Source organism: Martes martes (genome assembly GCF_963455335.1).
Source record: "Martes martes genome assembly, chromosome: 7".
Taxonomy (NCBI): domain Eukaryota; kingdom Metazoa; phylum Chordata; class Mammalia; order Carnivora; family Mustelidae; genus Martes; species Martes martes.
In genome coordinates this window covers 2,834,818-2,849,565 of record NC_137894.1, presented here as the reverse complement: position 1 = coordinate 2,849,565, position 14,748 = coordinate 2,834,818, and the positions used below count along the sequence as shown (strand labels likewise).

Below are 14,748 nucleotides of genomic sequence, written 5' to 3'. Positions count from 1 at the left end.
GAACATTCTTACCTGTATTTCGGTGCTCATTCTCTGCAAGAGGGTATCCTTGCTCTGAAGGTGGAATGATCCCAAGGGGACCTCTTCCTGGAGGAGGCGAACCTGTTGGTTGAAGAAACTCCACACATGGTTTTTACTTCCCCGTGTCTTCCCCTTCCCACCGCCTGCCAAATCACCTCTTCGTTAGGAATCTCTGCATTAAATGTTAATTAAGTCTGTTCTGGTTCTGACTCGTGATTTAACTGGCTTTCAAAAAATTTTTCAAATCCTTATTTGGATTGAAAGAGGGGGTATTTTTCTAGTTTAAAGTAAACATGCTTACAAAACCCAGGTATCTTAGACAAATGGTGTGGAAACCCCAGGTATATTGTAGAAGATGATACTTAGCATTTTCCAGGGACCTGGTTCTTCCTTGAGAAAATGGAGCCTCTCATGTTTACCTCTGTGACCAAAATTTGCTACAAATGTTGGACCTGCATTATTAAACCTTGTTATTTTCCTGTCTCTTACCTCTCTTTGTCCTTCCCACAAGGATACCATCTACTTATCTAGTCATTTTAAGAGTTAGGAAATACTGTACATAGTACATTGTATAAAAAAAAATCCTAAGGGGATGTAATTCCTTTGAATCTGTTAGCCCAGAATTCAGATAAAGATGAGAGAAGTGTCTTTAAATGGGTCACGTAACTTGAAACCCACGGAGTGTTCTTCGAATAGTCTCAAGGCATATCGCTGTTGTTCCGCTGTGTGGCCATTCTTTGTGCCTGTGAATACGTGTTACTATGGCAAGAACTTCTGAAATGAAGTGTGCATCCTAACTCATCTTTTTAAGAATTCTAAATGCATTTACAAATTTATATCTATTACAGAAAACTCAGTGTATTATAGAACCTACAGCAAAACACAAGAATGAAATAAAAATCACCCATAGTTTTCCACATTGTGTTTTCAGTTTATGCATCTAATCCAACCATCATTTTGTGTGTATGCGCCTGCACACACGATCTGAGGTAAGCGTCTAACTTAATTTTTCCCTAGATCATTAACTGCTTCTCACAGCCCCAGTCAAATTGATTATTAAGTCGTATATTACTAGTTCCCAACACGGTGTTGGTGTTGACACCTCCAGCTGAGCAAGGCAGGCTAGAGGGTGAATGAATTGTACCCACCCCCCGCAATACCCGCCTCAAAGCCCCAGGTGGGCGCAGACACCATTCAGCTCTGGCTGACTGATGCTCTGTGGGAATCTGCTTTTTTCAAGAGAAGTTGGCATCGAGCTTTTGGTAAAATCTTCCAGGTTTTAAGCTATTGGCAGCTTCTTTATAAGAAATTGCCGCGAGTTCTAACTTCCAGGCTTTCAGTTTGTAACGTGAGGCTCACGGGCGCGCTGACGGCTTGGTTCAGTGAGACACTCAGCATTCATCCACGAGGGAGCTGCGCGGAGCTTGGAGGCCAAGGACAGCTTCTGTGCAGCCTCCTGGGTCTTAATCTGCGGAGATGGGGCCAGTGGGAGGTGGAGTCCTGCCACCCACACTCAGGCCGGGCCGGCATGTGCGGGAAAGTCTTCTTCCTGAGACGCAGTGGCTTCCCTTGCCTTCTGGAATTGTGAGCCGCAACCCACGGTCCCAACTGCTGTCCTGTTTGTGGGACTGAGGCTAGGAGGGAGCGGTTCCGTCGTCTGTTCCTTCTTTGACTAAAGGTCAGACTTTTTTCTCTTGAGATAATGCTTTTCTTTGTGAAGCATTCCGTTGATGCCGGGTGTAAGAACACGGGTGCGTGATGGTTTGGTTCTAAGCCGAGGCCTCATGCACATGATTTCATGGGCAGTCCCCACAGCAACCCCGTGAGATGGGTGCTACCCTCATTTTACACACATCCAGAGTGGGTTCAGGGACTTTCAGAAACTTTCCCACGGACAGAGGGCTTGGCGTGTTGGCAGTGGTCCTGGGAACCAGATGATTCTGTTTCTAGCTTGTTCACTTGGACCAGGAGTCTCTTGGAGGTCAGTCAGTCCAGACCATGGCTGATGGCTCTTGACCTGTGCCTCTGTCCCATCCACGAGGGATTGCTGGGGCTGCGTACAGACATCTGGCGGCTAGCGTTGCCCGCATCCCTGCTGTCCTTGGTCACCACCAAGATGGGAGCCTCTTCAGCTGTCTCTTCCCCATGTGTCTCTGTGATGATCACACCCTCCCTCAACCTCCTGCTGTTCCCTTCCTTCCCAAAACCTACTCTGTACGTGTTCCAAGGGAAACAAGCATCTCTGTATCCTCTGCGTCTTTCTGTTGATGTCCTCGCCGCCGCCGCCGCCGCCGCCGGCGGCCTGGCAGTCTTCCCAGGATGCTGCCCTCCCTGGACACATTCTTCCTTGCTCTGTCCGTCGCCGGGTTAAGATACGGGGTTGCCATTCTCTTCGTTTCCTGGTTCTAGTTCCAAGCTTCATTCTTCCAGCCTTGTTTTAAAACCCTCCTCTCTTGAGATTCATACGGTCTAACTGTTCTCTTTCTTGTCCTGGTCAGCTTCCGAGGACGGTGCAAGCTCTTTAGTGACGTTGGCACCTGGCTTGTCATTTTCCTTTTTACCCAAATCTGCCAACGTAGCTTTTACCATTCCCGACAACGAGCCCTCTGAGGGCGTGCGGCGGCCGAGTGTCGATCACTTCGCCCGCTCGCTAGCACGCTCCTTTCTGCGTGTTAGCCTCTCCTGGAACCGCCCAACTTGGACATCGCAGGTTGGAGAACTCCTTCCCCACGGTCTCCGATCCTCCTGCTCTCTCACCTGTGGGGTGAGGTTCCCATTCTTTGACTCTGTCAAGTTCTCCAGCTCCTCGAGCCCTGTCCGCGTCCTACATTCAGTGCCCACCTCTGACAGCCCAGACCGGTCACCTCCCTAACGGTCCCTCCAGGAGCCTCAGTTTCTTTGCCTTCTGTCTTCTTTCCCCGAGCAAAACTATAACCCTGGGCAGAGCTAGCGCTCCGGGTCCTCCTTCCTCCCCTGGGCTGGGGTCTTGGCTGTTCTTCCAGGTGCTGGTAGACTTCCCTCTGCTGGGTCTGGTGTGTTCTCTCCGGCAGGTTATTTAAAGCTCCTTCTGACCGCAGCTCGCCTCCCTCCCCCTCCCTCTCGATCCCAGCAGACATCTCCCCACGGGCTGGTTTTAGATCTCTACTTGTCTCCTGTCGGCGTGGAAGACGTGTGCCCTGGACATGGCTTCTTCTCTCCTGTATCTTCACTGACGCTTGACCATCCACGTTCAGGGATGCTCCCTGCAGTCTGTCTTACCCTGAAAACAGATACTCGTTCGTCCTTCTAGCTGCACGTGCCCCTGCCCGCTCTGGGTCGGGGACGCGCTGCTGTCAGTCTTCAGGCGGCTCTGGCAGTCGGACCTGTGCCTTACAGTCATGATGCGTTTGGGCTGCATGAAATTGAGTAAAAGAGCCTTTGGTCTCTGACTTTCTCCGGAACACAGATTCTGAGCAGGTTGCCAAGGTTTGGAACCCTGACGTAGGTTCCAAGAAATGAACGTCAACCTTTTTTATTTTTTTACACAAGGCTTCTTTATTCTGCTTCTTATTATATCCTTATAGGCAAAAATGCCAGTAAGTAGAAAGGTCAAGACAGTGTAGATGTGTAATTGCTAGATTCCCTACCCACGCAACAGGATTTCAAAGGTGGCGAGGTTCCTGGTGATGTCGCGTTCGGGGTGTGGCCCCGGGACCGAGTGGCCAGCACGGATGGGCCCGGGGACAATGACCACCCGCCCGTGAGGACGACTAGTCAAAGGTGGCCCGCGTGTGGTCTTTGTTTCATGTCGGTGGAGGGTCTGGAGAGGACTTGGGGGTGGGTGCCGTGCAGCAGGAAACGTCGTTTGTTCGCCATTCATGCTTGTCTGTAGGTCATGGTCTCGCTCCTCCCTGAACCACCTCATTTCTGACACTTACACCATCAGATCAACCACCCACAGCCTCCTGGAACTCCTACTCGGGAAGACCCACTTAGCTCTCCTGCCGAGACCTCTTACCTTGTTAGCAAATAGGAGATAAGACGTGTCGCCCAGTTCTGTGAAATAATGAGCCACATCCGTGGATTTACAATAATCTTATATACTAGCTTAAAACAGAAAGGGATGGTAGTGGCATTTCCTGTGGAAACTTCCTGTGGAAACTCCTGTGGTTGCCACATAATTGGGGCCTAACTTGTGTCCGTAAATGTTGTGTGTTCTGTAAGTACCGTGCTGGGGAACACGTTCTCACGTGGTTCGGGTTTTGTCCATGTTCCTGACACCGTGGTCGTGCGGTGTGGCGCTCTCCTAGCGCGCCAAAGCAGAAGAGACCCTCGCATGAGGTGTGGGTCTTTGTCCCCTTGCACGAGGTGCGGGTCTTCGTCCGCAAGTGGGGGGGCATCTCTCTGTTTGAAGGCACGTTGTCTCCCGTCGGCTTTCCATGCACGCGCTAGCCAGCATCTTCCGTGTTTGGAAATTGAACTTGACCTTATGTGAAGTTTTCCTCTTCACAGAGGAGACCTTCAGCAGGCACTGGTGACAGGTGTGCACCTTCCGTGACACAGTTACCTGTGGCATCCTAATCCTGGAGGACCCATGGGCCAGGGAGGGATGCTTTTCCCCTAACTCTGGGAGGAGACACTGAAAGATACCTGCCTCAGTTAACTTCAGGGCTTCCAACTTTGTCTTTTCCCCAGTCGCATGGAACGTGGGAAAAAAAATTGGATTGGTGCTCTGCTGATTAGATCAGTCCCTGAAATGACGAGATGTGTTTTGGAATGTCTGGGAAGGATGGCTTAATGCCTTAGCAGGTGTCAATCCCATAAGCACCTTAGGACTGTGTGGCAAATCAGAAAGGCCGTTTAGCATGCCTTGAAATTATTTCCCATGGCAGGAGTAGTGATATCTAATGTGATAAATCCCACGCCTGTATTTTGTTTTTTGTTTTTTAAATAGATGTGTGTGTGTGTGTGTGTGTGTGTGTGTGTGTGTGTGTGTGTTTGATCCTCATGCATACATTGGTAGATGGCATTCAGGGAAACACATCTTAAAGAGGATGGTGTGGCTGAAGACAGCAGAAGAGTTGGGTTTATGGGCTTTTTTTTTTTTTTTCCCTCTGCTGGATATTGGACTTCTTTCCCCTACCTTTGAAATTTAGTTTGAAGTTACTTGGAAAGAGGGAAGATAAAACCATGGAAGCCAGAGACTGGCTGTGTGCTGAGCTCTGTGCTTACCAGCTGTGTGAGTGACCACCGCCTGAAGCCCTTCCCTCCATCAAGTACATTTGGCAAGTCAGACAGGCTTCTTTATTACAGACCTTCTCCGAGCCTTTGGCACATACGTGTGTTGTGCACCTCTTCCTCACCCTGAGCCCCCCTCCACTGCATTCCCCAAAAGTTTTCAATCACGCAGTCTTATTTTTCACTTTGCCTGTCTTGGTGTATCACTGGCTTTCTGTTGTCTTTGAGACCTGAACTTGCTGTCCTTGAATGAATTTCAAGGGGTCTGGAATTGGATACTTAATTAGAGGAGGGTAGATGGGGGGATGGATAGGAGGACTGGTGGGTAAGTATGTTTGTTTTTCTGGGTGTCATCTAAAGGGTCTGTAACCCCAATAAAAGGCAAAAGAACTGTTGTTTAGGAAGCCCAAAGGTTCTCTATGGGTGCTGCGTATGTTCTGTAGAGGGCCTGACAGCAGACACAGGCTCTGGAAGTTCCGTCTCAGGCCCCGCTGTTGTCAGGCAGGGTGGGAGAGCGCTTACAGTTCTCCCGCAGCATCTGGGCATCATCCCCATGAGGGAGCAAGTGGTGTTTACCCAGCTGCAAAGTCTAGAGGACTCTTCCTCCTCCTGGTGTGACTTGTGTACATCTCTTCCGTCTGGGGGCATGTTTCTCTATGAAGTGAAGGGGTAGGCTGGGAAAATGTGGAGAGATTTTAGGAATCTCACGGCTTCTCTATTTTGCTTGACGGGAGCTGGTGGGACCTTGGGCCCTGCTAGCGCTGCTCGTTTTCCTTTGGCGTATTTGGTAGAGAGCAGTGGGCTTATTCCAAAGGGCACTGGGAGCCCTGACAGGAAAAGGCTCCACTGAGGCCCAGGGGCCACCGTCCCAGGGCAGTGGGTCTTTGACATCTTTGGTTTTCCCTAGAGATGTCCACAGTCCTCTCTGGTTGGAGCCTTCCCCGGTGGGCCCGGCAGAGCCAGGATTCCTTATAAGACAACTTGTATGAGAAGACCTGGGACAGGTTGGGAGGAGGCGGTTGGTGTGTACGAAGCAGCCCGCTGCCCACTGGTGGCATTCTCTCCCACAGAGCCCCAGTGCCCTTTGGAATCCTTAACCCCGTGTTTAGGAATTCATTCCCAATGGACTCTTGACATGTGAGATGAACTTGATGCCATCTTGAGTGGCATGGTTCAAGGTATGTCTTTGGTTAGACAGGTTTGAACTTCTACTCTACCATTTTGAATTGTTTGATCTGAGGCCGTTTACTTCGGAGTTGGGTTCCGGTTTAGATGTCCTCGAGAAACTTTTGTTTGCCCCAGTTTTTCTGCTCTGAAATCGTGCTAATGGTACTAATAACCACATAAGCTGGCTGCTCGTGAACAGAACCCAGGGTCTGCAGAATGCTTGGCACAGTTCCAGGTACAGAGTGCACAAATGTGGGCTCTGGCTGTGCTTACTGTGGTCTTTGCTCAGTGTCACTGTCACCTAGGGCACGAGGCAAGTCATCAGCTAGTACAGATGGCACTGGGGCAGATCCTCTCAGTGGCCCGCAACGTGTACTGTCCAGTCGTTGGGTCCTGGAGGAGCTCTGGAGCACAAAGTAGAAAAACACGGATTTAGGAGGACGAGCAGAAGTGTGTGGGGGAGTCTGAGCCTTCAGTGATCGCTATCCCTTTAAAAGAGAACTGTGGGGCGCCTGGGTGGCTCAGTCAGTAAAGTGTCTACCTTTAGCTCAGGTCATGATCCCAGGGTGCTGGGATTGGGCGCCTGGGTGGCTCAGTCAGTAAAGTGTCTACCTTTAGCTCAGGTCATGATCCCGGGGTGCTGGGATCGAGTCCCGTGTTGGGCTCCCTGCTCAGTGGGGAGCCTGCTTCTCCCTCTCCTCCTCACCCTGCTCGTGCTCTCTCTTCTCTCCCAAATAAATAAATCTTAAAAAAAAAGAAAACTGTATCAGGTTTAGCGAATGGGGAATGAGCGTAGACGTCTAATGAATTCCTGTTCTCCTGCATGGCTTCCTTCATTACGTTCCAGCAGAAGTGTCTGCAACTGAGGGCGGCTTATTATTGCCCCTTGTGGGACCGACCTAGGAGTTAACGGGATGTGGGACCGACTTCAGGGTTTGATGGGATATGGGGCTCTCAGTGCTTGGGACAATACCGCCGGAGTTACCATCCTACTAAAGGCTCGGTACTCGTTTGTCAAGAGGATAGAAGGAGGTAAATTTGTGTGTGAGCACGTAGCCCACGGCTTGGCACAGAGTAACTCCCCCTTGCGTGTTTGGAGAATTGGGTCTACATCTCAGGCTCACAGCCTGCTCTCCGAGAGCTTGTGGGGACCTAGGGGCCAAATGCTGTGTGTCTTTTTAATTTGGCATTTCCCGTTTTGGCCCCTGTGAACAGCTTTTTTTTCTTTTTTTTTTTTTTTTAAGATTTTATTTATTTATTTGACACAGAGAGAGAGAGATCCCAAGTAGGCAGGGAAGCAGGCTCCCTGCCGAGCAGAGAGCCTGATGCAGGGCTCGATCCCAGGACTCTGAGACCATGACCTGAGCCGAAGGCAGAGGCTTTAACCCACCGAGCCACCCAGGCGCCCCCCGTAAACAGCTTTTATGCTCTGGCATTGGTTTCTTTGAGTCTCAACCTGGAATCTGTAGAGCGAAATAGTAATATTTATGTCCTCTCATCGGGCTACTGTAAGGGCTCAGGAAGGTGTGACTGGCACATGAGCGTGTTTGGCACAGTGCCGGCTCACAGCTGGCTCTTAGGGAGTGGGAACTTGGAGAACAGTAAAGTCGTTCAGCATTTTCGACAGATGCTCCTTGGAATCAAGGGTTCCATCGGCGGGAATTCCTCGGTTGGAACGATAGCCGTTGATTGCGCTTTGTGGCTGCTTTACCTTTATTCAGTCATTTCTTAGCCTCTTCCTCGTTCTAGGACGTGAGTCTCGAGTACCTGCACAACTGAAAATGTGTGTTTTCAAATTCCGCTCTAGGTAACGAGGAGTACCTGATTAATCTGATAGACTCTCCAGGACACGTGGACTTCTCCTCGGAGGTGTCCACTGCCGTCCGCATCTGTGACGGCTGCATCATCGTGGTCGATGCCGTGGAGGGAGTCTGTCCGCAGGTAGGAGGTCGTCCCGCGGAACTATGTACCTGGTCAGATAGAGAAGGCGGGGAAGACGGGAGGGACTGGCCGCTGACAGCTCCGGGCCACGTTACGTCTGAAAGTCGGTCTTACATTTCCTTCGATCACGTTCTGGTCTGTGATGGCGTTACATCACCCGCACCTGGAAGGCATTGCAGCGAGGATGACTTTAAGTACTTGGAAGTGTCTGTGATGGCCCCTTGCAGAGAGGGCCTGGGCCAGAGTTGAGGAGATGCCGAATTTGGGGAAGATTCTGAACTGGGAGAGGTGGTTGATGTTAAGACACTGAGCCAGTTTGCCCCAGCGGGAAACTCTCTTGTGTTGGCTTCTCAGGCTACACGGACGCCTCTGTCCACCCACACACCCACCCTGGCCCCCACCCCTTCTGTATCTCTCTCCTTTGTGCCCTCGTGCTCATGTTTCTCCTTTGCACCAAAGGTGGAAAAGTTCACCCAGGTGATGTGCCGGGCGTGGGCCGCGGAGTGGTTTTCCAGGCTCGGTTCTTACAAGGACTTGTTTGGAGGCCTCCCGTTTTATCCCAGAAAATGTTGTCACCCTTGTGTCCCACTTCTTAACATACCCTTGTTTGTTGTAATATTTTTAAAAAAGAATGATAAAAGCTTTAAATTACTCAAATGGAGGAAATTTGATAATTCCAAGAAGTTGTGCCCTAACTGTCCCGTTTCCCCTGAGGGCGCGGGTCCCTCAGCCCGAGAAGCACGGCCGTAGTGTCTGTCCTGACCAGATCACACCGTTGGTACATGTGACTCCAGAAGGGCAGCTGGCGGGGAGTGCTGGTGGGGGGCGCGGTCAGCAGGGTGCACGCGGGGCCTTCTGGGGGTGTTCTGCTTCTCCGGCCTGTGTGCTGGCGGCCACCGAGTGTTTGTTTTCTGCTTATTCAGTAAACCCTGCATGGGTTTATTTGTCCTTCTCAAATGACTCGTCAGTTCCGTCAAGTCAAGGGCGTTTCTTGTCCATTACTTTCCTTCCGTGACGCAGGCCTCGTGAGTATTTGGGGGGCACCTGTTGTGGTACAAGAGACTGGAAATGAGGGTCATGACTCAGGGTTTTCTCATGTGCTTTAAGTATTTCCGACCATGCGTTTTACCTCTGCCTTTGTTTCCCCCAGACACAAGCCGTTCTGCGCCAGGCCTGGCTGGAAAACATCCGTCCGGTGCTGGTGATCAACAAGATAGACCGCTTGATAGTGGAGCTGAAGTTCACCCCGCAGGAGGCCTACGCTCACCTCAAGAACATCTTAGAGCAGGTATTTCTGCCTTTACTTCAGGGCTTTAGAAATTGGGGCTCCAAGAAGAGTTGTGAGGAAGCTGGTAAGTCGGCATAGAACCCCGCGTCTGTAGAACCCACGATTGCCGTGTGTGGGCGTCATCGTACAGGACAGGTCTCCCGTCGGGAGCCCCCTCTGTCCCCTGGAAGCATCCTCAAGTACGAAGCTTGGGTAGTAGGTTTTGATGTTCTCTTATTACAAAGCTTGTCGTTTGCCCTAAAGTGAAGCAGTATTAAAAGGCTCCTCGGTTTTGTATCACCCGCCTTCAGAGAACAATTTGCCCAACCGTTTCTGTGTTTACCCAGCAGACATTTACATAGCTGTATGCAAATGAATGAGGACTGGGGACTGTGAACGTACTGGCAGGTCAGAGTCCCTGTCTTCAGAGATGTCGCAGTGTGGTGGGGAGACCTTGAAAGAGATCTTTGGAGAGCAGCGACAGGCTGTGGGTGTGTTTGGAGACGTGGATTCGGGCTGCCTCACCCTGACCGGGTCGGGAGGGAGGAGACTTAGGAAGAGTCATGGACAGAAGCCTTGAGATGGAAAAAGGTAGGGAGTTATGGCCGGGGTGTTTAGGAGAGAAGGAATAAGATACACAAAGTAAATGCCAGAAAAAGCATTGTAGGGTGTTTCGTTCAGAGAGCCGTGCAGGACTTGCTGTCTCTGAAGAACGAGATCAACGGAAGCAGGAGGCGGGGGTGGGAGGGAACATAGGGCATCGATTATGAGGGATGTCATGTGCCACGTGTGAAGGTTTGGATTTTGTTCAAGACAGTGGGGCACCCTGACGAGACCCGTTGAGACTAGTTCTTTGCTGAAGGGAGGGAAGGAGGAAAGTAGAGCAGCGAGAAAGCCTGGAGCGATGGGTCTCGTTCCCTGTAGAGCCAGACGGGGAGGCATCCAGGGAGGCAGAAGGAGAGGGGCCCGTGGTGTCTGCAGACAGACACGGGCTGATCGGTTGGAATCTGGGAGCTTGCAGGATTTCTGAATAATAGGTTCCATTTTCTCTCTGGTAGGAAATAAGGCCACTTACTTGCGAGGGAAGTAGTTGAGGACCGGCAGGCAGGAGAAGGGCCTGAGGAGAGTGGTGACAAGTCCGGCTGCGAGAACGGGCAAGGGAGTGGGCTCAGGTTGTGGACTAGGGTCAGGGGGTCGTGAGTTCCCAGTGCTGCGGACGCCGCTCCTCAGATCACAAAATGACCTCACAGAAGCCCTACAGTATAGTCTTGTTGGGTATGGAAGGAATGGATTGAAAGCGTGTCCGTTAATCATCGCTGTGAACATCAGCTCCGTCCGTGGGGCCCAGACTGACTGGTGATCCCAGACAGCGCGTCTCCCACGCCTCCAGCCTCTAGTGACGTTCCGCTGTCTCACCCTCTCTCCTAGATTAATGCGCTCACGGGAACTCTCTTCACTTCTAAAGTCCTGGAAGAAAGAGCAGAGAGAGAGGCTGAATCCCAAGTGAATCCAAATTCTGACCCAGGAGAGCAAGTGTATGACTGGAGCGCTGGCTTGGAGGACACAGATGACTCTCACCTGTACTTCTCTCCGGATCAGGGCAATGTGGTGTTTACGAGCGCAATAGATGGGTGGGGCTTTGGGTAAGTCTGTTCGGATCTCCTTGGATCTCCTCATGGCCGTAGATACAATTGATTTCTTTAATGAAACTTGTGGTTGTTGAAATAATGATTGAGTGATACAGGGTTGTGAGAAGGAACAGCGTTCTCTTGTACCCTTTACCCAGTGTCCCCCCAGTGCTAACATCTTGCAGAGCTGGAGCACGACATCACAGCCGGAATGTTGACGTTGATGCCGTCCGTCCCAGCGAAGACCTTTTCCTAATACATCCACCTGCTTCCTTCCCACCCCCTGGAGCCACGGGGGTCATCCTGTTGCATAATTTGTTATCTCGACAATGTTAGAAAAACAGAATCGAACATTATGCAATCTTTTCTGGATTGGCTTGTTTTCAGGCGGTGGGACTCTCTGGAGAGGGAACCCAGTTGTTGGGTGTATCAGCCGTGGTTCCTTTCTGTGGCTGAGCAGTATGCCCTGGGGTGGCTGTGCCACAGATTCACTGTTCGTGCACGGACCCACATCTGGGTTTTCCCCATTTGGGGCTGTCCTGAGTGAGACTGCCACAAACATTCATGTATACATTTTTCCGTGAATGTGGGTTCTCGTGAGTCTGGCATGAATGTGTGGGACCGTGTTTGCTGGGTCATATGGCAGTTGTAGGGTTAGTGCATCGGTTTTCCAGGAGGGGCACTGTTTTACACCCTACCCGCAGTGTGGGGGTAATCTGGTCTGTCCACATAGTCACCGCTGTTTGGTGATGTCCCTTTCTTTTAGCCATCCCGACAGGTGTGTATTGTTACGTTATTGTGGTCTTAATTGCATTTTCCTGACTGCTGGCGCTGTGGAACCTCGCTCCCTGGGCCCATTTGTCCTGTGTGTCCTTGGGTGAGACATCTCTTTGTGTCCTCGCCTCATTTTCTTTCCTTTTCTCTTTCTTTTTTCATCAAGGGATGAATGGCATAGAATATTGACTTAGTTTTAAGTGTACCGCAGAACGATTCCGTATTTGTATAGAGTGTGATGTGACCACCATGGTAAGTGTAGTTTTCCATATGCTGCTACCAAACAAGTTTGTTTCCTGGATAAGGACTAAAGATTTTGACATCTTGACTATGTTGTACCTTCTAATCCATGAACACTGTGTTTCTCAGTTTTTTAAAGATTTTCTTTGATTTCTTTCATTAGCATTTTGTAGTTTTCACCATAAAGTCCTGTACATATTGTATTGGATTTGCACCTGATTTTTCATTGTTTCTGATCAATTAGACGTGGTATTATATTTTTAGTTTTGGTGCTCCCATATTCATTCCTGCTTTTTGGAAATGCAGTTAACGGGTTTTTGTATGTTCATCTTGTACACTGTGACCTTGCTAAACTCACTTATCGAGTTCTTGGTAGGTTCCTTGGGGTTCTCTGTGAAGCAGTCATGTCACCTGCCGCCAGGGGCTGCTTTCTCCCCTCCTTTACTTTGCCACTTTCTTTCCTCTGCTTGCCTTACTGCCCGGCCAGGAGCTTCCAGGACTGTTTGAACAAGAGCAGGGAGAGTGGACATCCTGGCCTCGTTCGACCTTACAGGGAAAGCACTGAGTCTTTCACCGTTAGGTATAAGGTCAGCTGTAGGTTATTTGTAAATGTTCTTTATCAATTTGAGGAAGTTCCCTGTATTCCTTTTTTTTCTTCCCCCACAGTCATTTTTATGAATGGGTGTCAAATTTTATCAAATGCTTTTCCTGCATCAGTTAATATAATCATACGATTTTTCTTCTGTAACTTGTTAATATAGTGGATTATATTGACTGATTTTTGAATATTGAACCAGTCTTGCATCTTTTTGTAGATGTTATGTAAAATGATTTGTTTAGAACTTTATTCTTCGAATAAATCTAAAATCAAAATGTACAAAATGTATCCACAAGAGACCATGAGAAGACTCCCTCCCTGTCCCTTGGGTTTTGTTCATTGCCCCACAGGAGACTAGAGCATCCTGACAGTTTCTTGTATACTCTGGAGGCTTTTGGTGCGTGTGTGAGCAAATACACTTCTGTTAACTTTTATTGTCTGCACCAGCAGTGTGGAAAGAAGCCAGCTTTATTCGGTTGTGCCCATGCTGGAGGTAAAGCTAGTTTGGTGAAATTATCTCATTGAGTTCTTAGGACAGTCCTTTCAAATAGAAACTCTTACGTATTATGCAAGGCTCAGAGATATTCAGCGCATGGTTAATGTTACTCAGCCATGAGGTAGAGGAGCTGATACGAATTTTACAGTCTGCTTGGCACCGAAGTGTATGCTTTCTGCCTGCGGGGCTTCAGCGGGCTCTGCGCTCTGGGAGGCGGGGACCCTTGTTCCTTCCGGATGTGCACATGCGGCCAAGGACTAGTGACGTCAGTGCTTCCCGGGTGGTGGGCATTTGATTACCTTTCTGAACCACCGCGATTACTGACTCGTGGAATCAGAACATCCACATACAATTAAAGAATTTTTACTCCTCGAAGAATGTCTTAAGCTTGGATGAACAGTTGTGGGACGACGGTGAGACGGACTCTAGCCGTGGGCTGCGTCCTGCGTCTGTAGCCTCGTAACAGAACCAGACACACTGTACCAGGGGAAAACGGAGCCTGTTGATGAACCATTTTGAAACATAGTTTGCAAATGGGAAGGAAGAAGGGATCAGAAATTAAGCAGAGAGTCGGGCTGCGAGGAGCCCAGCCAGTCCTGGCCGCCCCGTCCTCCTCTCACGGGACCTTGATCTTCACTCCCTTTTGACCAAACGGATTCTGCCTTGACAGGATAATAAATTACAATACCGTGGTTTTTCCTTGCCAGTGTGTCATAAGTTATAGAGACCGTAGTCCGCTTGGTGCCCGTGAAGGCCCCAGCGGAAGTCAGAGAGCGAACATACAATGAAAATAGAAAGTACCGACCTGCAGAGAGCGTGCCCTTCACCCACTGGCTGACAACTTGTCATGGTCACCATTTGGGGCCTTATTGTCCTCACCTGAACACTAAGAACGTTGGGCTCAGATGATTTCTGAGAATGTCTTCGAGCTACAGAGTACAGTGATTCATTCCATCCTATAACCAGGTCAGGCCCATTAGTTTCCTAATCTGAAAGCATTTTGCCCCAGGGTGGGGGGGCTTGTCCTTTGCTTGGAATGATTTCTATAAATCATGGAACGTTTCAGGCAAATTTGAGTCTGAATCTCAGAACTTGGTGTCCATTTTTTTGTGGAAGGAGCAGGGATGGGCAGAGGCTCGCATGGGCTCCGGGTCCTTACGACTCTGGACGCTTTGATGTGCTTTCAGTTAGCAAGCGAATCCCCTGCCTTAGGCAAGGCTGCATTTAGAGTTCGTCAGTGCCTGTTGCTGACCGGCGGCCGTGCTCATTTACGGGGGGCTGGTGGTGGGGAAGAAAGCACTCGAGATGCTTTCCTGCCGGCCTCCCCTTAATGGGTCCATGACCAGGGAAAGGGGGCCACTTCCTGTGTCCCAAAAGGTGGGAAAGGAGCACATTTCAG

At 50.0% G+C, this 14,748-nt stretch overlaps 1 protein-coding gene across 1 annotated transcript in view; it reads left to right on the top strand.

Moving 5' to 3' along the window:
• Positions 1-14,748, top strand: part of EFL1 (elongation factor like GTPase 1) — a 116,707-nt gene that overhangs the window by 11,838 nt on the left and 90,121 nt on the right. The window contains exons 5-7 of the mRNA XM_080808147.1: positions 8,213-8,346; positions 9,497-9,634; positions 11,042-11,256. Coding sequence (XP_080664273.1) covers positions 8,213-8,346; positions 9,497-9,634; positions 11,042-11,256 — 487 coding nt within the window. The remainder of the gene's footprint in view (positions 1-8,212; positions 8,347-9,496; positions 9,635-11,041; positions 11,257-14,748) is intronic.